Below are 23,505 nucleotides of genomic sequence, written 5' to 3'. Positions count from 1 at the left end.
TGATATCGCGCACCTTCAGCGGGAACAGAAACACTTCACTCCTGGGCGCTTGTCCGTAACAGCCTGGACAGGCACACATAGGCATTGAAAAAATATCCAGGAAGGGCGCGCAAGTATGTTCAGTTCGCAGGTCGGATCAAAAGATAAATAGGGGCCAGAAGACCGGAAAATGTTGGTTCTCTTCACCAACTCACTCTCCATCTTCTTTCACACATCAGCACTGCCCGTTCTCATATCGACTCCACCAACACCCTATCTCTTTCAACCGACTTGACCCAAGACGTGACTAGACCAAAGCTTATATAGCATCCAGTCAAGTATATACACATAGTATAGTCGGATATCCAGTCAGGTATGGATTATATGGTGCGATCAAGCATGGCGAACCTCCCACTGACAAGGCATATATTACTTTGAAGTAGGCCCGGTAATCCAACAGGGCATCCAACACACTCCACTTCTCTGCACTGATCCCGGCCCGCTTCGCCCATCACACCGACTTATCACGCATCCTGAGCTTGCACCTGCATACCACCCTCTTGTTACTCTTGCAAGACTTGCATCGACTTGCATCTGCCCTGCCCCTTTCTTCAGGGTTGTTGTTGTGATAAACCAGCCAATCACAAGCCCCAGCGCGCCCTGAGCCCTAACTTTGGCCCCAATTCGGGCTTGCATTAAGGTTTACGACGCTGTGACCCGCCCTTCCGTATTAGGACTAGCTGTTTCTAATACTGGAACCGCCGCTATCCCACTTTCGACGACTGAAACCCACCCTCTGCCCTCTGATTCGTCGCTTTTAGCCGCCCAACTTCGTGCTTGAGATTTGCAGAATCAGAAGAAACATTGACCAGGGGATATCGCCCTCTCCCCTCTGACTTTACAACTTCTTCCTCCCCCCCCTTCCCAGAATCTTTCTCACTGTGAAGCTACTCCGGTTATATTCACCTGCATACGCGCCATTATCTCTCTGTGGCAAATAACTCCGTGTTCTGTGGCATTGCTCAGTTGTTCTGGAAGGCTATTGGATCCTATAGATCGAACCCCCCTGGAACTGCCCTCCCTCCACCCATTACCTCTACGGCGCACCATTGCATCCCATAAATTTGTAAGTGCCTTTCACCGAGAGGCATTGGCTACATATTTATTACCAGAAGGGTCACTTTTTAGCGCCCTATCATATTCTTCCGGCCATTTATCCGCACTATTCTTCGCTTTATTGTGGCATTATCCCATTCTTAAACTTCCCTCTCCCTTCAAAACAACGTTCTCCTCCCCTCTCCTCCCCTCCTTTCCTCTGCCTCTTTTCCTCTCTCCTTCAGAGGCCCTTTCAACGACCTTTCGCACTCTCAATAACTCCTGTTGAGAGATTTCCCTTCAATCATGGCGCCATCCGCGAAACCTACTCTTGCGCCTCTGAAGACGTCCAAGTCACCCACTCTTCCTTCAGAATTCCACGATAGCCCACTCTTCTCTGGAAAAACAGAGTCTATCAAGCAAGAAGACTTCCTCAGAACCCCTATCACTCCACCCATGGCTTACACGGACTTCCTCAAGACCGTCACGCCAATCGTGGCCTCTCCATCTAGCGCAAGGGACAAGAGCTTCGATCGTCTAGCTGCCTCTATGGCCCATAATTCTACCGCAACCAGCCCCTATTTCTGCAACTGCTCAAATACCTGCCGCAAATCACCAACGGTGGCGTCTATTACCTCCTCCCCAGTTGTTCTACACCACTATCGCAGCGGTGACAGAGTCCGAAAAACCCCTACTTCGGCAAAACCACTACGCATATCTGCTCCATCTCCAAAGTCAACATCGCCTGGCTTTGATTCTCCACGGTGTTGTTCCGCTAGGTCACCATTACCTCCCCCCGACTGGATTACTGAGTCCACCACTCGACAGACGGAGACACCACGATGCTCTTCTTGTTCGCGACCTATCAGTGTCCGCCATGTCATCACCCGAACCATAACTTACAAGCGCACAGCTCTGGAGCCAGCTCCCAAGGGAAAGCGACGAAAAGCCGATGAGTAGATCAGCATCCTACATGTTCTCGCCATCACCTGCCACAACCCACGAATTGGCTGCAGCATACTCTTGGGCTTATACTCTAATATGGCTATGCGCTCATGATTGACGACAACATTGACTACTACTACCATAATTTACTTCACTCGCTGGATCGTTTAATTTCTTATGTCACTTTTGCTCTCTTTAATTTTCCAGATGGTGGCTTGTTATTGAGCATGGAGTCCCGTCTGTGATGTTTATCTCAATTCTTTTTACATAAATGGGATTTGACATCCCTAAACAATAAGCTAGGACAACCGGAGTTTCTTTTGATCTGGCGTCAATGTATGTATCGGACCTAGATGAGGTTCATGGATTTATAATGCTTTACCCTATTCTCTTATTTTCTTCTATGATATATATGCCATGTACTTAGCTCTTGACCAGAGACCTATATCATGAACTAGGACTTTCTTGACAACTCCCTCACGATTCCGTATTACTGACATCCCTTTGGAAATGGAATAAAATACGACTGCAGGACTCAACAGAGCACATGGAAGCAGGGTATACTAAGACCATGGAATAATACCCCTTTCCTATAATTAGCACCCTTTGGCGTCTGTATGCACCTCAAGCAGGATCACACTTACCACTATCCCTAGAAGATGCATTACATTCATACTCGCTAGAGTATTTGTTATAATGCCTATATTGGTTTGCAAACAGTTTTCTATACTCCGCAGGCATAATGTCAAATATACCCACCGGCCCCTGAGTTTCGCAAGTGTATAACATCTTTTTATAGTCCACCACCCACAAGGCTGTGGAGTATTAATGTGATATCAATGCTTGACATACATATAGAGCCGTTGCTCTCTGGGGTGAATCCCGTCCGTGTGCATGTCTGTTTTTTTCCCAACTGTGCATGATATTTTATCCAACTTGTTAACTTATAATGCCAGTAATGTGATATATTGTCGATGGGGCGGTAAGACACTGTCCTATAAGAATCCATAACCAGGATGAGGAGAAAACAACACTACCGGTTCAGCGCTTAGGTTCAGCCAAAGAGATGAAGTGCCGTATTTAAATATTGTTGTACGATGACTAAGATGGCGTATGACTAATATCGGAACGTGACTGGGTCATGCGCAAACTATTTAGCAATAAACCCCGAAGTACGTTCTCTTCCGATATATATTACGGCTATGGGCCCATGGCTAATAGTTCCTTACTATAGGCATTATAGAAATCCATCCTGCAAAGGTCTGTCTGGCCGTGTCGACCTCAGCTGAAGTTGCCCTTCCCTTACGAATCGGATAGACTCAAGCTCTGAACTTGTGCAAGGGACCACCGACACAGCCACAGCAACGTAGGCTGCGGCTGGCTTACAACTTAGTTAATGCAGTTCCCCTGAAGTTTCACATCGCCTTATCAAGATAATAAGCCACAGGCCCCTCGTGGCTCCTCCTTCGCATTCTTCATATTTTATCTACCACGAGCAGCGCCTTTGGAACTCCTCCATCTATCCTGTTCTTCAAATACTAGTAGAACTCCGCGCTCCCAAGCGGCCTGAAAGTGCCCCGGCAACGCTCGAATCACACCCAAAACCCTTTGTCCTATTTTTTTCCCCACGCTTTTTCCCGGAAAGGGAAACGAAGATAGACTCAGAAGAAATGAGTGCTCTGAGTCGCCTCCTCCCAGTGATCCTTGTGGTCCTGTTGGTTATCACCTTTGGAGTCATCGGTCTAGTGATATACAGCATTGCCATGGATGTGAAGGACAATACGAAAAAGAAGATGGAGAAGAAAAATGTCGCCTTTTCCAGGGATGGCGCCAAAATCGGTGTCAAAGAGATGCATGCTGAAGAATATCAGGATAAAACCCAAAGGTACACTACGCCCTTGTTGTTTCTTCTTTTTCATCACAACTAGATCACTAACTTCAATTGTCATGTAGTGTCCTCGTCAACATCTGGGAATCATCCGGTCAAACCAAGCCCAGGAAGAAGAAGGCGTAAATATTGGAGTATTTAGACAGGAAGGAATCCGATAAAGCGGGAAGATAATGGGTTACAATGGGTTACAAGTGGGTTCTTTGGGATACTGAACAGCTGATATGGCTTTCATATTGAGGTATAAACAACGAACAGTGAATATTTATGATTTCATTCCGCTGTACTTGCGAAAAACACCGTTCACATGTTGTCGGCGATTTGAACTTTGAGAATATAGTATGGCGACTCATTTAGACCATACCCAGGACTTGAATTAGATACGATACTTTCCTAATAATATCGGCTATACCTGAAAACCTGATCATGAACTCACAGTTTCCTAGGCGCTGATCGCAGAAGCGTTTATGTATATATTTCAACCCACAAGGATTGAACCAAGCCAAACATATTTAATAAGATGCATTGATCGGCTTCTAGATGCACCGGGAACCGCGGATCATATTAAGCTGTAGCCCAGCGTGTCAGAAGACCATCATATCTGCCCTTTCCCAGGCTTTATATGTCACAGTCTGGGGGTCATGCCCGTAAATAACGGTGATGAGAGGTAATAAAAGCCCAAGGTGATATTGGTATTGTATCCCTAAGCGTTGCACACGAATATGCAGTATCGAAGGATGATCCAACCTGCTGGCTTGTGTTTCCGTTGAGTTGCAAAGCAGATTAACACACGCCGACAATACCTTACTATTGGTCAAGGGTGCAGCTCATGAATATTCCAACTACTCTTCATGGACACAGCATATATGAAGGATTGCGGGGATGGCAGTTGATGGTTGGAAGTAAAGGGCGTATTCAACTGCATTCTCATCCTTGATCTTCAGCTCTCTCCACACCGATTGGCACCACACTGATTGGCACTTTACTCCGTCAGGCCATTTCTTGAATCCTTCGAGCTCTCCACAATGATGCATTTCTGAGGGGTTATCTTCTTGTTTGCTCTTGTGGAGGATGAAGGGAATCCTTCAGCTCGCACTCCAATAGGATATATAAAGGGCTGGACGTTGCTAGATGAATTCAGAGTATCTTCAATTCAATCATCCAAATATACTCCCTAGTCATCCAAACATCTTAAATCGAAGATAACGTACAAGATACTCACAATGAAGGGCCTTATGATGTTGTTCCTCGCAGTGACCTCTGTCGCAGCTCTTGCAGCTCCCCAGCCCAAGGAGGATTTGACCCAAGGATCTCAGGGTGTATGTTAATCTCCAATTCCATACGTACACAGCATGTAGGTCATTATACTGACATAATGTAGGCCCTTATCTGTGCCTCTTTCCCATGCAGCAATGATGGTGAATGCAAGAATGTTGGATGTTTCAGGTGCCAGGCTGGCGTAAGTTTAATATGATCCCTTTAGTACCAAGCACTTCAGGCTAATCGACCACTCCAGAGATGCGCATAGGCGATAGGCAGGGTCCACAGGGGTCCACAGAGATGAGCCTTAGCCCAGGCTGATATTTCGACTTGGTCCAGGATATACGGATACTGAGTCGAGTCACGATCTCTGAAACATGGATCATCAAAGTGGATATGAGATCGAGTTTCAAGATAGCTACATATCAATGTCTACTCCGTATAGCTCGAATAAATAAATTTCTATAAAGATACCCTTCCATTGGCATGCTCGTGATTTGAGTAGTTGGAACGACCTGGCCGCTCTGATATAGGTCGATATAAATAGGCAGACGAGGCTGAGCCTCTAGGCTAAAAAAGCCACTTGACTCATAGAAGAAGCTGCCTATTTAAATATTTAAATGCCAGTTTTTTCCTCTCTAGGACTTGAGACTATTCATCTTCGCATCTCTTGACATAGCTTCTGAAGATGTCGTCTGAACCCATCTTTTTCTGGAAGCCCGAACAAGAGCATGGGTATCTCGGGCAGTGGTGGAGCTCTGCATTCACCGTACCAGGACAAGATGGAGGTGAAGAGCTGAGATATGAGAACTGCGAACAGTAAGCCTATTCTTCTGTTCATGTCTGTTACTCACACAAGAGACGGTGGATGGTGTTGTCTAAGGAGCTCCGATATACCCCGAGCATACAAGCAGCATAGACGTTCTATTGAATTTATCTATTTATATATACCGTGATCTAAACACAGATATATAGTTACATGATGCATCAAAAGGGCGTCCTCTTCGCCCCCGATGATCCAGTTACCGAACGGATTCTCGCTCCCTCGGGCCCCGTCCCTGGTCCTAAGGCGATAAAGGCTCTAGGCCGCAAAGTGCCCAACTTTGACGAGGAGGTGTGGAAGAAAGAACGGTTCAGAATCGTGGTGCAAGGGAATTATTACAAGTTCACCCAGGACCCTGACCTAAAGGCTCAGTTGTTGGAGACGGGCGATAGAGAGCTCGTGGAAGCCAGCCCTCTCGATAGAATCTGGGGAGTTGGTTTTGGAGCAAAGAATGCACCGGCCAAAAGGGCCAAGTGGGGGTTGAATCTGCTAGGAAAGGCATTGATGGAGGTTAGAGACCAGATCAGAAAGGAAGAAGCTGAAGTATGAGACTGGAAGAAAGATATAAACTTGGTTCGCTGATATAATATGAAAGTAACTAGAATGTTAGCATCTGATAGACAGCCAATGGGCCTTCTGAAGTTCAACTTGCTCAACTTTGCCTTCGCCTACAACGTCATTGTTTGAACAAGTTTCCATGACCCTATTATATAGCAGAGCAGGACTCATCTCAGATGTAGTCGGTTTAATTCTTGTGTATACCGATCAAGTCTGTACAGATAGCACCCTTTGATATACCAGATCTAACATCATCACAATGTTCTTTTTCCCATTTCCACTCGTATGCTTCCAGTGTGGAACCGACCAAAATCCATGTCGTTGTAAGGTCGTCGGTCCAACATTAGGTATATTATCCCACTTCTCCTGGTGTAAGTATCATCATCGCTGACTCGAGATTTGATGTAGGCTTTGCGGTTGGCATTATTTCAGCGGTATATACACACCCTCTCCGTTAGCTTTGGCTGGATCGAAGTTAACTAACCCGTCCATCGAGATCATATGCTATCCCGCTTCCATATTCTGTGGATGTTGGGGAACGGAGAAGGGAAAGCGGTAGGTGTGCTCAGTATCACTTTGTTGGAAATATAAAACTAACCATGCATATAGCATGCTCTCGAGACCCGTCGAATGGAATGCGGAGGTCAGCCAGGTCATCCCGTTCTGAAGTGGAATTGTTCATTTCAGTTACGGCAATATGTAACTACAATAAATGGCCAATTATTAGTTAATAACTAGTTGAGTGTCCGCTTCATATTTCCATAAAACAAGTACCACGATATTTATTAACAATAACAAGAAAAGCTGCTAGGCGCTAGAGCGTTATATAATTGATATATTTATACAGTTATTTACTTTGTAGACCCCCCAAATTTCTCGGAAACCAACCAATATCTGGATCAAATAACTAGTTGGATATTCTCTGCCTTGCCAAGTACCTCTTGTCGGACGGACGACATTTTGCTGTGTAAACGACGAAAGACCAACAGGCACCCACAGATGTCAATATCTTCAATTTGTACGTCTATCTACCTAATGCGGTCATACTTTCGAGCAGGCACGGTATCTCGAGCTTTTGAGCGGATTCCCCAGAGATACAGGATGTCTACCGCCCATCAGCCTACCAAGGAGCCTCTTATCCCAGGAACGTCCCTGAGGAGCGATTCTGGGTGCAGCTACAAGATCGAAGAAACTCTGATTGAACGAAGAAAGCCTCTGCTATGCGTGTACCGTGCAAGGTAAGGTGTCTGATATTCGGCGTTTGCGTCTCTGGTGCTAAAACATCCTTCGCTGATAAAGCGCTGGAGAAAAGAAGTACATAGTCAAGAACATGATCCCCGGTGAATTCGAGTATCAGTTGGATCTACAGAAGCGGCTCTCTGTTTGTCCAAACGTGCGAGCGGTGACTGACACGGTAAAGTCTCTGGAAATGTTCATATACCCATTTCTGAAAGGAGACCTACTACGCCTCAGTCCGAGATTGCCATCCAAAAAGGCAAGGATCGAAGTGCTGCGCTGTGCTCTTCGGGGTCTGCACGATATGCACAAAGAAAACATTGCGCATAACGGTAAGACCCTCAATAGCGCCAAGGATAGACCCCGTCCGTATGCTAACTGCCGTGATAGACGTCAAAGCCGACAATATCATGATCGACTACGAAGAGAATGCGCCTGGCCATATGGACATCAAAAGTGTCCAGATTGCAGACCTGGAAGACACTGTCCTCTTGCCGGTCGGAAATTGGATCAAGGGTACTATGTGTGGAAACGCGATCTGGAGGAGCCCTGAGAGCTGGTGCAGGGCACGCCAGAATATCAGTTCAGATATCTTCTCCTTTGGGATTGTGGTATGTCTGATTCCTTTTCTCCTCGAACTGCATGCCTTTTTTTCTTTGACCTTTGCTGATTGTAACCCAGATGATATACGTTATGGCTGACGAAATGGTGTTCCGTGTCGGTAAGGATAAGCTGGAGGCAGAGGACTCGTGGCATCACGTCCTCCGTCGACATGTATCCTATTTTGCGGATGAAGACGGTCTGAACGGGTTCCTGAAACATATCGGAAAGGAAAACCCGTTCTATGAGCGCTTTGTGGCCCTCGCGAGCAGCTTCGGTCCAGGGGAAGGCAGACAGCCCTTTCAGACTTGGAACTATATCGATCCAGACCTGAGAGATCTAGTGGGCAAGATGACCAGCCTAGACCCGGTAAGGAGGATCACTGCAGGAGAGGCCCTGGAGCATCGGTGGTTCAGGCAGGCTGATTGAGAGAGCCCTCTTGCTCCTCCATGCATATTATCATGTACCACCAGATAGACAATCTCATCTACTTCTCGGGTGATGCGAAGTTGGTTGTTGGAGCTAAATAAGCGTTATGGTTACTCTTAAGTTTGCCCAGAGATATATAAGGTATGAACCAAACTAGCCGTCTCTACCATCCGTCGCCTTAAGCAGGACTTCTCCACAGCATCCTGACCATCAAAAAAAAAAAAAAAGTCGGAGTAGCTAAGATGGAGATGTCACAAACGGCGAGATGGTCGTGCATCCTACATGGCATACAGCCAACGGCTTCATCTCAAGTAGGACAGCCACCTACCTTCTTGTGCTGTTATATACAAACGCAAGTTACATGCTTCGAGGTAGCACATGTAACCGTCGCTCAGCCGGCGTCCCGCTCCTAGTTAGCTAGTTGGATGTTAAATAGATCTACTTAACGGGTCTCTCTACTTGCTTCGTCTCTACCAAGGCTAGCTCGTATAGCCAAGGCAAGACAAGCATTAGACCTCGGCCTTGGTAGTACTATGTATAGAGAGGGGGACAGGGAGATACAACTTGCCATGTACCTCTGTAGAGAGCTGCAGATTCTGGGCCTGTCAGCGGGAAGAAGTGCATGTATGGGATCGATAGTCCAAGCCAGCGACGCCCCAGCTGCGTACAAAGGGGTGCGTTGTGTACGTGGAGTGGACGACGTGGTAGTGAAGGGAGAGAGTGTGTATCTTACATGCAGTGCGACTCCCCACAACGGGGGCAAGGAAGAAAAGGTGGGATAGCCGATGGACCGCGCCTTTTCTCCCTTCTTCTTCTTCTTCTTCTTCTCCTCCTCCTCTTCTTTTCTTTTGTTTAAAGTCCAGCTGAGCAACTCTGGTACTGGGACAGGGGGGTGTCCTAATCCATGGAAAGACAAAAAGTCTTCGCTGCCATCATCGACTCCCACCCTTGTACCATCCATTAAAGAGTGATCTCTCTCACTGTCTGGTCCTTTAAAGTCTTCTAACTCTGGCAGCTTTGGGCTTTTGCCACGACTACAACTACATCAGCTACATCAGCTACTATCGAGGAGTGAGGACGTGGTGAGGATGTCTGAACCCTCCGGAGCTTCTGGGAGCGAGGATGGCGGCGCCAACGACGCCAACGTCAAGAACAGCAACAAGCATGTCCGACAGTCGCCCATGGAGTGCTTTGCTGACCTGTTCAACTGGAAAGTACGGGTGGAAGAGACTGACCCGGTCACCGGCGTCACTCACGTCGAGTATCGAGACCCAGAGCCGCTCAAGAACCCCATCGCGCTCGCTTCCCAGCTGTCGGCGCGAGACTGGCTCTTCTTCCTGGTTGGCCTGTTCGCCTGGATCTGTGATGCATACGACTTCCACGCTCTCTCAATCCAGACCGTCAAGCTGTCAAAGTACTTCCATCGGACCAAGACTTCCATCAGCACGGCCATCACGCTCACCCTCCTGCTGAGATCCGTGGGAGCGGCGGTCTTTGGCCTGGCGGGAGACAGATGGGGTCGCAAGTGGCCCATGGTGGCCAACATGATCGTGTTGGGCGCCCTCCAGATCGCAACCATCTACTGCGCTACTTTCTCCCAGTTCCTGGCCGTGAGAAGTCTGTTCGGCCTGTTCATGGGCGGTGTCTATGGAAACGCCATTGCCATGGCCCTCGAGAACTGTCCGGTCAACGCTCGTGGGCTGATGTCCGGTATCCTGCAGCAGGGCTACTCCATGGGCTACGTGATCGCCGCATGCGCCAACCTGGGTGTCGGCGGCTCCACAGACTCGTGGAAGATCGTCTTTTGGATTGGCGCGGGCATTTCGTTCCTGTCTGGCATCATTCGCATCTTCCTGCCCGAGTCCAAACAGTTTCTGGCAGCACGCAAGGAACGTAAGGAAGGCAAAAGGGATGGCGCCTCCGCCGGCAAGTTCTGGAACGAGACGAGAGCCATGCTGGCCAAGGACTGGAAGCTCGTGATATACTGCATCTTCCTCATGGCATGGTTCAACTTTTACAGCCACACTTCCCAAGACAGCTATACCACTTTCATGCTGACACAAAAGGCACTGGACAACTCTGCCGCCTCGCGAGCGTCTATCCTGATGAAGGCCGGTGCGTGCGTCGGCGGGACTATCATCGGATACATCTCTCAATGGTTTGGCCGTCGTCGGTCCATGGTCCTCGCTGCACTGATATCCGGCCTCATGATACCAGCCTGGATCCTGCCGCACGGCGAACGTTCGCTGTCTGCCTCTGGGTTTATGATGCAGTTCTTCGTCCAGGGCGCCTGGGGTGTTATTCCCATCCACCTGAACGAGCTGTCCCCGCCCGCGTATCGGTCCAGTTTCCCTGGCCTGACGTATCAGCTGGGCAACATGATCTCCTCTCCGTCCGCCCAGATCGTGAATGCGATTGCAGAGTCGATGAGCGTACGTGGAGATAACGGAAAGCCGGCGCCTGCCTACGGGCCGACTATGGGGGTTGCCACGGCGATAATTGCGCTCGGGATCATGGTCACAACGGCCTTTGGGCCGGAGATGAGAGGAAGGAAGTTCGAGCTCTCCAAGGTCGCTGGACAGATCGAGGAGGGAGGAGAGGTCAAGAAGCAGGATCTCGAGGCTGGCGGAGGTGGGAAGGCGAGCGAGGAGCTGGAGGTTTCGGATAAGGCGGTCGAGGCCAGGTGAGAGCTAGTTATGGAAGCACCAACAAAGAAAAGCTAGAGCAAGACGCAAGATAAAACCCTAAGACTGGGTTAACGAAGCATATTATAACGTTATATGTATTAATTTCTACCGTCGTCCCTTTTTTATCTATTTTACATTTAACTCTGTGTTTTCAATTGATCTTAACGGTCTTCTTCTCCCGATATCTTCCTTCAGCGCTAAAAAGTCGAGCTTAGATAAGCAAGCGACACGCTAAGCCGAGGTTCATCTAAAGCCCGTGACCTGTTACATAATCCGTTTATCTGCATTAGGTCTTATGCATGCATTGTGCAGCGTTTTATGCATATCTTCTCACGCGAGCAAAACTTCCAACGTATCAAAAAGAGGCGTTTTTTTTTTTTTGGAGGATTCTTTAATATATCGAAACTTCTCCACGAAAGTTATTGTATCTTGCGTCGACTAGAGTTCTAGCGTGACGACGCCCATTCCAAGGATATGCAGCAAGACGATCGACGCTGCAACTGTCGGCTCGCAGGATCACGCGAGTGAGTCGCCGTCACAGCTTCGTCTTCCGCGCCTCGACGGAGCCACGTACTGTTGCCAGCCTCCCTCAGCTCTTCGCAACCAGACGCACCGTGACCTCATCTCGGCCTCGGGGAGCGGGCTTCGGGGCGGAGGGGGACCAAAGAGAGCCCCCTGCAAACTAGTTTATACCTCGGGGACCCTTGCGACGGAAGAAAGAGTCCTCTTGAAGACGGAAGATCTGGCGCCCGAACGTCCGTCGGGTTCGCTTCGCCAAGCAGGTAGAGTTTTTCTTGTTGACCCTCCCTTTTTTTTTTTTTTATATTTCACTAGCTTCTGCTGGGATTGAGCGGAACTAGCAGGAGGATACGATGTAGACTATGGTATTTTAGTTGGCAGGTTACTGACAGTTCTGTGGTCCATACCATATAAGTTATAGAAGTTATATACCAAGGCCTAGGCTGCGACACGGTTAATGTCATGCGAACCTGCCCCTATCTCCTAATTATTACGTTTCGCCTGCGGAATTCAATCTGGACAAGGGAAAAGCTGGTCAGATACATCGTAAGGGGGAGAGGCTGAGCGAGCAATACGGGTGGGAGATGAGATGGTTATGGCGAGGTACTTGCATGCTGACTGTTTTTGCTAGGGAAACGAGGTACCTCTGCATCGATCCGTCATCCGAAGCATCCGTGTACTGTAACATCATACGGTACCTCCACGCAAGCCTTGGCCTCCGTTACAGCCTCGTTACGGACCTTTTTCTTGTCACGAAAAAAATAAAAACGAGCCATCCGCCTTACGTCAGCAGCCTTTGCTTTGCTTTCTTTCTTGAGGTTTTGCTTTTTTGATTTAGTTGATTAAGAGCAGGGCAAATCTCCTTCTTCCTGTCCTCTCTCTCTCTCTCTTGATATCTCTTCATCTTTCTCCCGGTTCGCCGTCTTTCCTCCTCCTTCTCTACTCTAGACTTCACCTCGCTGGTGCTGGCTGGTTATTTTTGCTTTCACCCATCACAACGCCTTAACACGAGACCAGCATCAGTTTGGGGGGAGCCTGGAGAAACCCAATTGACGGGCAGACTGAAGAAGACACAACGGGAGGAGATCGATCAAAGATGGCCTCCTGGAAGGACCATCCGCTCGCGAAACCGCCTCTCCTTATACCATGGCGATCTCTTCAGCTGTTGCTGCCGCTCCCTTCACGACTTCGCCGCCGCATCCGGTCCAAGTTGCGCTCACGAACGTCTCCTTCTTCCTCCATTACCCGCCTGTCGACTTCGTTCTCGCCTCTAGACACCCTCAAGGCTCTACAGGCTCATAGATGGACCATATACGATGGTCAATATCTCATTCTCATTGTGCTGGGCATCTTCTCTCTGTGCATTATCGAGTCGCCCGGACCGTTGGCAAAGACGATCGTTGCACTGGGCTTGATAAGCTCACTCCTTATGCCGATAACTTGCCAATTCTTTCTTCCTTTCTTGCCGCCAATCTGCTGGCTGGTCTTCTTCTACGCTTGCCAGTGAGTTGCTATCTCAAGAGGAAGCTTTGGGATGCCGTGCTAAACAACAGCTCTTTTATAGATTCATCCCCAGTGAGTGGCGACCGCCAATCTGGGTTCGAGTTCTTCCTGCTCTGGAAAACATCATCTACGGCGCAAACTTGTCAAATATCCTTTCTGCCCACCAGTCTACAGCTCTGGACCTTCTAGCCTGGCTGCCATACGGCATCATGCACTACGGCGCTCCTGTCGTCTGCGCCATCTTCCTCTTCATCTTTGGTCCCCCCGGGATCACTCCAATCTTCGCTCGCAGCTTCGGATACATGAACATCGCCGGTGTCATCATACAGTTCCTCTTCCCTTGCTCTCCGCCGTGGTATGAAAACCTCTACGGTCTCGCGCCAGCTCACTATGGCATGCCAGGCGATCCCGGTGCCTAGCACGTATCGACGCTCTATTTGCATAGATTATACACCTCCGGTTTCTCCGCGGCGCCTGTTCCGTTTGGCGCCTTTCCATCCCTGCATGCAGGCCATGCAACTTTTGAAGCTCTCTTCATGAGCCATGCTTTCCCCAAACTCAAACCAGTCTTCATCACCTACGTCGTCTGGCTGTGGTGGTCCACCATGTATCTCTCCCACCACTATGCCGTCGACCTTATCGGTGGCGGCCTCCTCGCTGCTGTGACGTTCTACTACGTCAAATCTCGCTTCCTTCCACGCATCCAAGCCGACAAGTTCACGCGCTGGGACTACGACTATGTTGAAGTGGGAACTGCCGAAATGACGATGCCTGGATCGTATGGCTATGATGTTGCTGATGGACTGCAGATGGATAGCGACGAGTGGACTGTCGGATCCAGTTCGTCGATATCTTCTGGTTCCTTGAGCCCTGTGGACGAGCAATCTTTGTGGGATGGGGATACAGAGGTTGTACCGAAACGTTCCTCAGACCTTGAGACGGGCCTGGGTATTTCAAGGTGATAACTCAAAGACACCAAAAGCAAGAAATGAACACACAAACGATATGATAATGTTTTAATATCGGGTGGCCATACAAGGTTGGAACGGGATGGGGAACGTTCGAAAGAATCGAACCGGTTTAACATATGCCATTCTTAACTGCTTGGATATGACGCTCCCTACACCATAACCCCACTCTCCAGTGCCTCTTTATATAGGCTGGCTGAGTGGTTTATATATATTTCTTTCTTGAGAGGAAAAGTGCTTGCTTACCGGGATACTGGGATGGATAGGGCAACGGGCGTCTGGTGTTAACGGAGTGATTGGCGTGTGATACCACTTTTTCTTACCTTCGTTTAGTGATCTGCGGATATATCCCGGCGGAAGAATCATTCGCTTTAAAGCACGAATAAAGCACGGATATTCTTTTTTTTTTTCTTTTTTGGAGAGGCAGGTCGATTAATGGATGAGCCATCCCCGATTATTATCAAGGGGATGATGGACGGCTCCGCGATACTGCGGATGCAAAGAGACGACGAACCGATAAAGAGCAAAGACAGAGAAGACTCTCTTCTACCCATGACCCGAGCAAGCAAGCAAGCCTGTTGGCTGGGGATTAAAGCATCCCACGTACACACCTTCTTGGACCTTCACATCTGTTCGATTGGTTTAAATCCTTCTTGCTGGTGTTATCAAGCGAGCGACGCTATCATTACGATATCCCTTCTTGTGCTTTACAGCTATTATTATTCCCGCCCCTTGCTTGCTGCTTGCCTTGATGTATTATTCTACCCATACCCTCAACGGCTACTCACTTATCTGCTGAGTAGCGTGTATTGTATTAGCATAATACCTAATCCATTGATTTTATGAAATATCTTCTTTTCTAAACTATCGTCTGTAACCAATATCTGCTGCATTAAATGCTCTTTTAGACTGTTTGATCTGGGTCCATCTATTACATATGTACCAACCACCCAACCTGCCTGTTAACTCCCATCTAACCAACTTATCATGAGAAAAGCTACTCATCGTCATATATCTTCACCCGGCTAGCTATCTCCTTGATCCGAGACACATAGTTCTCCTCGATCGAATCACCTTTACCGCCAGCTATGCGAAGAATCAAGTCATTCAGTGACGACCGGCCCAGGATATCGACGTGGTCGGCTATCAACATATATTAGCACCTCACATAGAGAATTCAAGTAGCAAACATGTATATAATCTTCCTTACCTGTATTGGGACCGCCCCGGGGCGAGAACCGCTCAGGCTCATGAGGCATCTCGTACACCTTAATCGGTATCCTGGCCGGGTTATACCTCTTGATCTTCCATCCACGAGTCCCCATGAATCCCAAACTAAGCAAGTTGACAGTCCCATCGCCTTCGCTCATAACTACACCGCGATCCACGCCTCCTTCGCCCTCGCCTTCCATCACAGACGTGTCCATGGTGACGTTCAGTTTGGACAAGGGGTCTAAATCCTCACGGTAAAAGTAGCTTCTTTCCGTTGGCTTGCCGACCCCGTAGAAGGAATATATCTTCATGTTCGGGGCCAGAGGAAGGCGGGTTTCAAGTGGATTCAGCCATTTGCGGGGGTCGTCCTCGTTGGCTTCTACTTCGGCAGCGGTATGTGCGATGCCATGCGAGTAGTTCTCATCAAGCTGGTTGCGATACCAGGGTTCGGAGATGTTGTATAGGTACGACAGCCCGTCTTCGACGGTGAAGTTATGCCGTGCCGCAGCTTCGAGGGTAGTGTTTGATCGGAAGTTAAGCAGGTTCCCGTTTGTGACAGGTTGATTGGGGAAATCGTCTGGAGCCCAGGTGTGGTTGCCCCAGACCTCGTTGCCGCCCTTGGGCAACATGCTGGAGATACCGGGCATGGCGCGGAAAATCTCGACTCGTTCTTCCTTGGACAAGAACTTTTCTAGCCCGTACACGGCAAACGCGTTGAGTTGGGCCGTGTCTCTCATCTCTCCGGATAATACTGCCGTAAGCCCCTTGGAGGTACCTAGCATGCAACCGCTGACGTTTATCCACGATGCAATATGACGATCTACCCAGTCTGGGCCACCGTTGCCGTAACCCTTGTGTTCAGCCCATTTGAAGAAGAATAATGCTACCTGCGAGCCCATGCTGTGGGAGACGAGGACAACTTTCTTCCCGTCAACTTTCACTGCGGTTTCTATATGGTCCTTTAGCCGGCTAAAGTAGTGGTCTCGATGCTCGAGGTTGAGGTATGACAGTCTCCAGTCGTACGCCGCCGAGTATGCATTTGTCGGATCATACCCTATTGTCGCAAGGTTTTCCAATATCTTATTCCAAATCCAGTAGCCAGTGATGAAGAAGTCCGTTGCATCGAAGCCCTGAGCAGCCCGGAGTTTGACACCCGGCGGATCAAGCCCGGTCTCTTTGTCTAGCATGATATTATTCTTCCAGCCTGCCGTGTCAAGAACGAGGGCACGCATCATACTCCAGCTGCCCCAGAGGCGTTTTCGGAAGTACGGTCTCGATTTCTCGTCTGTTCCCCAGCTCTCTAAACCAGTGGATATCACTCCGGGTATCATAATGACAGGATGTGAAGCCTGAATACCCTGTGACCGCAGGTGCAGGCCCACCGAGAACGAATCATAGCTAACCGCATCGCGTTCACTTTGCTATTCTAGGGTAAGCATGTATACTATAAGCCTGGAAGTATGGAGGGAGCTACATGTCCTTACTGAAAACTCCTTTGCATCCCGGACGATGCCTGCGGGTATAACATCGATCAACGAATCGATATTCAGGTCCAGCAGCGCATCCAAGCTGATGACTTCATTTTGATTTGCGAAAAACAACGCCACAAAGATCCCAAAGATCCCTCCAAGTCCGAATATCAATCCATTCCTGCGTTTACTTCTTGTCTTGACCTGTGGTGCGGCATCCTCGGGTTTCGCTGAAGCATGAACGTATACGACCTCCTTCTCGGTGGTTTTATGGCAATTATCTTCTTCTTTCGTCTCTTCTGTCACTTTGCCAAAGGCTGTGGCTCTCGACTGCCAGTCCGATGGGCTGTTCTCGTCCGATGTAGATACGAGGTCTGCGCCAAACCGACGTCGGAGTTCCGCCATAATAGATATAATACCGCGCGCGCAAACTAGATAGATGCCAGTCGACTGTTCATATCTCTCCGGAAGCGAGTATCGAAGGCCAAACAATAGGCCGATAGTAGGTAGTATCGTAAGAAGATATGCGGCCTCCTAAGAATAAAATACAAAAAGAAATAAAAAGAAATAGATGGCAGCCAACTTTTAGTGTCAATCACATGGAATTAAGGCAACGCGCTCGACAATATCAGAAAGAAAGAAAAAAAGAAGACGGCAAGGAAGTCTTTTAAATATTCTCTTGTATCAGGGAGAGAGAAAAGAGGCGGAGGAAGAGAAGAAGCTCCACCTGGCGATGATGTAAGAAGATCGAGGAACAACAAGGGAAGCAAAACTTCGATAGAACGTCGACAGAACAACGACTTCTGCCTCCGTCCGTTTGTCTCTTTGCGGATATCTCTAGACTGTCGGAGCTGTGATGGCGGACGCTCCGTCGCAGTTTCGCTATATTCAGTATGAGGCCGCAAAAGAGAACGAGTACGTTGCTGCAATGCGCCAGCTGATATCCCACGACCTCTCCGAGCCGTACAGCATCTACGTCTACCGCTACTTTCTCTACGAATGGGGAGATCTCTGCTTCATGGCAATGGACGAGAAGGACGACTTGGTCGGCGTCGTGGTCTCAAAGCTGGAACCTCACCGTGGTGGGCCGTTACGGGGATACATTGCAATGCTTGCGGTGAAGGAGGAACATAGAGGAAAAGGGATAGCGACCAAGCTCGTTCGTCTGGCCATGGACGCCATGATCGAGAGAGACGCGGATGAGGTATGCGTGTGGCTGTCCATGGTATATCCGTAATATGTACAGTGCTGACTTGTCTCTAAGATCGTCCTGGAGACGGAGATAACGAATAAGCCGGCAATGAAGCTCTATGAGAGGCTGGGATTTCTCAGGAGTAAGCAGCTGCATCGGTATTATCTTAATGGAAACTCTGCCTTTCGGTTTGTCTTATATCTGAAGGAAGATGTGGGCATAATTCCGACCTCGGACCCTTGTCTTGGGCACCATGATGGCTTGCCGCTGCGTGAAAACGGCGAGTATCCAGGCCACCATGTCTGTTGAGTCCGGTTGATATGACATATGGCATGTATGAGCATACTACCGTGTTATATACACACAAACGAATCGAATTCTATGAGATACGACGAGAAACACATACACTTGCCGGAATATAACATCCGTCACACCCGGACAGTGAACATTTGGATATACAACTCCACGCGCCGAGGTGACTGCAACTAGAATGCATCAACTAGCGAACACTCGTCCCATCGACCACTCTCAGTCACGCTTTAGCTCCCTGTGTGATGTTGCTAAATACTCCGGTGATAGACGAGGCCTAAAGGTACAAGCATGGTCATTAGTGTATGGAAGAAATCGGCCAACTCCAGGAAATGATATAGGTTTATATCTAAGTAATGATACATTATTATACAAAACAGAAGCATCCCAGCATGAGGGTCGCTATATGCAAAATCGGGTATAATATTTTTTTGAAACCGTAAAGATAGTTAGCCATTCAGAGCGAGAGGCTCGCGCTTATTTGTTAACTTAACACTGGAGTCAAGAAGGGATTCTCGGGACTTGGAGACCCTAACCCTGGGTTTAACGACGTCAACTGTCACACTGTTCTTCCTTAGCCAGTGGACTGGCTTGTCATGACAAGAACCCCATTCTTCATCCAAAGCATATGCTCTCTCGAGGACTTTGTTCAGGGGCTCTTTATAGCTATATCCTCTATCCGAAACACTAAGGTCACTGTCCACCAGTTTCTTTGCCAACTCCTTCCGCCATTCAGGCGATGCTTCAGAGGACGATTCTCGGACCCCGAGTACAAGTTTGTTAAAGGCTTCACTGACGTCCGTCCCTAAGTCTTCGAACGGAATGGCACCAGCGACTACCTTGCCAATATTCTGAAGCCAGTACTCACGCTCTGGAAGTGCAGAGCCATGTACCTCTCGGCGGAGGGATGAATATATGCTAACTTGCATTTTCTGTGTAGTCCAGCCATTGAAGCAGCCGTGGCGCCAGAGAACTCGGCAGATATTATACGCCCTTGCTCTCCACGCAAGGTGCCAAAGTATATCCATCGTTTGATCATCGCCCTTGATGCCAAATGTTTCGGAAACGTTCAAGTACAAAGCCACAAACGATTTGTTCATCTTGTCTGACTGATGAAGGAAGTAAAACAGTGCATTATTTAGACTCGTGGTGTCAAGCCGGAAAGACGTTCGTTCGCAAAACTCCAGGATTTCCGAGACCGCAGTTGGCCGGCTGGATAAAGAACCCTCTAGGATCATTCTATTGATAGTTCGAACATTCATCCAGTCACTGCCAAGTGTTTGATCCATGTGCTTAATAAAATCAGATACTGTGCCGCCATCTTTGAGCCATTTTCCAAATTTCGGCTGGATGGATATTGAGACAGCAACTTGGAACACATGCCTGTCGTCAAAGACCCCAGAGTTTTTGGCTCGAACCAGCAGGTCAAATCGGTGGGCATTGGGGGTTATCGCTGAGAGAACTGATACCCAAGCCCAGTTGCGAGGACATATTCCCTGCCGTTTCATGGCATTTATACACCATTTCAGGGCTACAAAATCTCGGCGAAGGACAGCTGCTCGCATAAGCGCATTTATTGTCCGTGAGGTCATCTGGCCCTCGAAAACTGGAAGCAGGGAATGGAGTGATGAGCGAGCGTGATTACCCGCAAAGTAGGATATGGCAAGGCATATTGAACGAGAAGAGAAGTACTGTCGGTTTTCAGGGTCGAGTAAGAGGCGGCGGATCATGTCTCCAATCGCATCCTTATGGGATACCCCGAGTGCATGGTGGAGTCGCCCATGGACCAAGCGTGTAACTGGTGCAAGGACCAAATCTTCAATATAATCCGCAAAGCTTTTAACAGTGAACTTATCAGGCGTCTTTATCTCATTTTTGCCAGGCTCAAGCGGCTCTAGCGGAAGTGACGCCCATACCGATCGTATCACGGGTTTCTGAGGAATATTTTTGGGAGGCGGAGTGAAAGGAGGAAGGTCGTTCTTGGGAAGATTTCGTATAAGCTCTTGGATATGGCTCTCTCCAGCTTCTACGGCTGCCCGTGTGCCGCTTAACACCAAGCGGCGAGGGCCGTATGAATCGTGCGCTTGAGGGAGAACGTGTGCACGGCAACCACTCAGTAAAGGTATAATCCACATGTTTTCACGCTCATCCCCCACCAAGGCAACCACGTCAGCTTCACTTAAGGTAATTGTTTTTTGATATTCATCTATTGAAGGCTCTTGTTTATTGCCAACCACCTTCTTGAACCCTTCCACAAGTTGAAGGCAGATGCCAGCCTGACGCTGTAAGTCCCATCTGTGTTCCTCGAGGGTTCTGTGCTGGTATACTCGGTGACTGATGGGGTCATTGTAACCATGGCGGATATATCGTAAGGGAGGACTTGTCTGCACCGCGTAGGGATTGCTGAAAGTATTTCTCCTGTCAAAATCGGCCATGGATTTGGTATAACGTAATGGAACTCCCTTGGCCGATTTTTTTATCCATCCACCGAGACGGCCTCTCTTCTTTACTGATACATCCCTAGTTATTGATTGAGCTGCCGTGTTACAGTCATGGCTTAACGATTGGACTTTCAGTTGGGTTTCTGGATGATTGAGCTCAGAAAGCACTCCCGGTAGGGCATGTTTAGATCGATTTGGTAGGGAATGGCTGTCCTTCGTTTTGATTTTGATTCTCTCACGGGCATACTCGACAATTGGCGGAGGTTGAACAGTGTTCAGAGAGATGGCTTCAGGTCTAGCTTGAGGTTGTACGGTGTCGTGCGGGAGTTTTTCGGTGCTAATGCTTGGAGGTAGTTCCGAGCTGGGATGGCCTGAAGTCCTCCATTGCCGGCACTGCGCATCCTCTGGCTCACGGTTTATTCGTTCTTTTGTCTGTTTTCTATCATCTGGGGCCGGCCGTGGTTTTGTGAGCACGATCGAGTTATCGACCGCCGCAGCGAAGGCCGGTGGATAGAGGAAGAGAAGAGGTTCATTCTTCAAAGCTGTGCTGATATTCTCGGCAACGGGTATGCTTGTTTTCCTCGACAAGCAATATCGACTGCCTGAGAACATTGATAGCTGCCGACGAGCATTGAGCTGCCCGCAACGTTGTCAGGACATCGAATGATTTCTGGTCTTCGATCTTCAACGCCTGAAAAAAAGCCTTTTTTGATCTTTTTTTCGATATTTTTGCGGCTTTTGAGCTAAACTACATGGGTATGCTTAGTAAGCAGGGACAAGTTGGGGAAGAAGATATAAATACGATAGAAGACAGAAGATGAAGTATGAATGTAATCTCTAATTAGAATATTTGGTAGGTAATTCAGTGAAGATGAAGACACGCCATCATGCGCCGTTCCAAGTCAACGACTCCCTCATGAGCCGGTCACCAGCTCTGTACGCCTTGTGAAGATTCTCCCGCACGGTCCTTTCGGATTCATCGGGAGAGTCCTGCGGTATCTCATCCATTGACCGTTTCAACAACTTCACTAACTGCCGACGGGAAGATTGAAAGAGCAGCATCGACAATATTTCGGGCATCTAAATAAAGTCATGTCAGCAAACATCCAAGCCATCCATATATAGTCTCACAGGAGCATTCTCACCTTATCTTCCAGCAGCACAAGCCCGTCTCCTCCCCGATGTATAAATTCTCTCACTGCATTTATCCTCTCACGATCAAGTGTGGCAATCCTGATGGCTTTGAATAAAATCGCCACATTTGTGATATCTTCAGGAGCTACTCTTTCCTCCCACTCGTCCATAGACATTCTCGATAGACGGCCGGTGTAGTTGGTTCCCGCTTCACCCGCACTGACAATACTCTGCTCACGGCTTCCCAGCAGCCTAGAACCGTTGATACCCTTTGCAGGCTTATGTTTAGGTCTTCTCACTCTCCTCCTCAGCCACCGTCTCCGTCGGACGAACGAATGGCACCAGGGATGGGTTCCATGCCAGGCGAACTTGGAGGCAAAGGAGAAAGAATACTGCCAACCTTCCTCGTCGACATCATACGACATATCGACATACCATGTTTTCCAATCCCATTCCCAACTTGGATCGGGGACCTGTGCATTCGCAATTGTTACCGGACTCTGTTCGAAATTGGCCGTCATCCAAGCCGGCGGGTCCAGGTTCAACAGCGAGTTCCTCGAGAATATCGGTTTGCCAAAAAAGAACCATCCTCGCTGGTTTTCGTATAAGATATCTATTTCACTTTCTGATTGTTGTTGCGATTCTTCCGTCGTCGGTTGTTCCTGCAACCATGATTCGGTATCGGAACCTACGTCCGATTCCGGTCGTCGAACCGCCGAAGACGAGGGTGCAATTGACGGGTTCCTTGACTTCGGGCTTTCTATTTCTCTGCTGGGCCTGCTATCATCCCCATTGACGCCGTTCACACCATTGACGCCATTGTAGCGTCCTTGCTGCCACTTTGCGTATCTACGCCGTGCAAGGTTTTCTCGAACCGAGAGGCCGGTTAATTTCTTGGCCAGTGATCGATGGCTGGTGCTAGTCCGTGTTGCTCGCAGTCCGACCTCAGCTTCGTCTGGTTCTGGTGCTGGACAGGTGTTGTCTACCAGAACAATGCCGCCATCGTTGTCCATGTTGACTTTGATCAGAGGATAAGTCGAGTCAAGGGGCCAAATGTCCAGCTCCAGAGGTAAGCCGTGACGGTGCCGTCTCCGTCGCCATAAGGAGAGAGAAGAATGACGCTTTTTTCCTGTCTCTACTATGGATGGAGAAAAGGAGAAAAGAAACCCGCTGGTTGTCTTTTCTCTATATATCATCAACTGTTATAACCTTGGAAAGTAGTTAAAACATGAAAAAAGGGCAAAACATTGATGACTAA

At 48.6% G+C, this 23,505-nt stretch overlaps 11 protein-coding genes across 11 annotated transcripts; 8 read left to right on the top strand and 3 right to left on the bottom strand.

Annotated features, from left to right (window-relative positions):
- Positions 1–1,380: 1,380 nt before the first annotated feature.
- Positions 1,381–2,034, top strand: MCYG_03456 (conserved hypothetical protein; the record flags this gene model as incomplete). Its single annotated transcript, XM_002847904.1, has 1 exon — positions 1,381–2,034. The coding sequence occupies one exon, from the start codon at positions 1,381–1,383 to the stop codon at positions 2,032–2,034; it is 654 nt and encodes a 217-aa protein (XP_002847950.1).
- A 1,655-nt stretch (positions 2,035–3,689) lies between these two features.
- MCYG_03455 (conserved hypothetical protein) lies at positions 3,690–4,033 on the top strand (the record flags this gene model as incomplete). Its single annotated transcript, XM_002847903.1, has 2 exons — positions 3,690–3,904; positions 3,973–4,033. The coding sequence occupies 2 exons, from the start codon at positions 3,690–3,692 to the stop codon at positions 4,031–4,033; spliced, it is 276 nt and encodes a 91-aa protein (XP_002847949.1).
- Positions 4,034–5,855: 1,822 nt separating this feature from the next.
- On the top strand, positions 5,856–6,607 carry MCYG_03454 (conserved hypothetical protein; the record flags this gene model as incomplete). The annotated part of the gene is made up of 3 exons (XM_002847902.1): positions 5,856–5,986; positions 6,143–6,533; positions 6,593–6,607. 3 exons carry the CDS (start codon positions 5,856–5,858, stop codon positions 6,605–6,607), a joined length of 537 nt encoding a protein of 178 aa, XP_002847948.1.
- Positions 6,608–6,863: 256 nt separating this feature from the next.
- Positions 6,864–7,215, top strand: MCYG_03453 (conserved hypothetical protein; the record flags this gene model as incomplete). Its single annotated transcript, XM_002847901.1, has 3 exons — positions 6,864–6,871; positions 6,957–7,103; positions 7,158–7,215. 3 exons carry the CDS (start codon positions 6,864–6,866, stop codon positions 7,213–7,215), a joined length of 213 nt encoding a protein of 70 aa, XP_002847947.1.
- Positions 7,216–7,649: 434 nt separating this feature from the next.
- On the top strand, positions 7,650–8,813 carry MCYG_03452 (conserved hypothetical protein; the record flags this gene model as incomplete). Its single annotated transcript, XM_002847900.1, has 4 exons — positions 7,650–7,786; positions 8,022–8,116; positions 8,175–8,395; positions 8,466–8,813. The coding sequence occupies 4 exons, from the start codon at positions 7,650–7,652 to the stop codon at positions 8,811–8,813; spliced, it is 801 nt and encodes a 266-aa protein (XP_002847946.1).
- A 1,088-nt stretch (positions 8,814–9,901) lies between these two features.
- MCYG_03451 (carboxylic acid transport protein) lies at positions 9,902–11,500 on the top strand (the record flags this gene model as incomplete). Its single annotated transcript, XM_002847899.1, has 1 exon — positions 9,902–11,500. One exon carries the CDS (start codon positions 9,902–9,904, stop codon positions 11,498–11,500), a length of 1,599 nt encoding a protein of 532 aa, XP_002847945.1.
- A 1,615-nt stretch (positions 11,501–13,115) lies between these two features.
- On the top strand, positions 13,116–14,484 carry MCYG_03450 (aureobasidin resistance protein Aur1; the record flags this gene model as incomplete). The annotated part of the gene is made up of 3 exons (XM_002847898.1): positions 13,116–13,522; positions 13,584–13,933; positions 14,033–14,484. The coding sequence occupies 3 exons, from the start codon at positions 13,116–13,118 to the stop codon at positions 14,482–14,484; spliced, it is 1,209 nt and encodes a 402-aa protein (XP_002847944.1).
- Positions 14,485–15,487: 1,003 nt separating this feature from the next.
- Positions 15,488–17,576, bottom strand: MCYG_03449 (Phospholipid:diacylglycerol acyltransferase; the record flags this gene model as incomplete). Its single annotated transcript, XM_002847897.1, has 3 exons — positions 15,488–15,633; positions 15,701–17,060; positions 17,187–17,576. 3 exons carry the CDS (start codon positions 17,574–17,576, stop codon positions 15,488–15,490), a joined length of 1,896 nt encoding a protein of 631 aa, XP_002847943.1.
- A 451-nt stretch (positions 17,577–18,027) lies between these two features.
- MCYG_03448 (L-A virus GAG protein N-acetyltransferase) lies at positions 18,028–18,672 on the top strand (the record flags this gene model as incomplete). The annotated part of the gene is made up of 2 exons (XM_002847896.1): positions 18,028–18,375; positions 18,436–18,672. The coding sequence occupies 2 exons, from the start codon at positions 18,028–18,030 to the stop codon at positions 18,670–18,672; spliced, it is 585 nt and encodes a 194-aa protein (XP_002847942.1).
- Positions 18,673–19,121: 449 nt separating this feature from the next.
- Positions 19,122–21,725, bottom strand: MCYG_03447 (conserved hypothetical protein; the record flags this gene model as incomplete). Its single annotated transcript, XM_002847895.1, has 1 exon — positions 19,122–21,725. One exon carries the CDS (start codon positions 21,723–21,725, stop codon positions 19,122–19,124), a length of 2,604 nt encoding a protein of 867 aa, XP_002847941.1.
- Positions 21,726–21,998: 273 nt separating this feature from the next.
- On the bottom strand, positions 21,999–23,260 carry MCYG_03446 (meiotically up-regulated gene 65 protein; the record flags this gene model as incomplete). The annotated part of the gene is made up of 2 exons (XM_002847894.1): positions 21,999–22,193; positions 22,259–23,260. 2 exons carry the CDS (start codon positions 23,258–23,260, stop codon positions 21,999–22,001), a joined length of 1,197 nt encoding a protein of 398 aa, XP_002847940.1.
- Between the last annotated feature and the right edge of the window lie 245 nt (positions 23,261–23,505).

The sequence above is a fragment of the Microsporum canis genome, genomic scaffold (genome assembly GCF_000151145.1).
Source record: "Microsporum canis CBS 113480 supercont1.3 genomic scaffold, whole genome shotgun sequence".
Lineage (NCBI taxonomy): Eukaryota > Fungi > Ascomycota > Eurotiomycetes > Onygenales > Arthrodermataceae > Microsporum > Microsporum canis.
The sequence above is the reverse complement of the archived record's forward strand: the minus strand, read 5'-3'. Positions and strand labels throughout refer to the sequence as shown.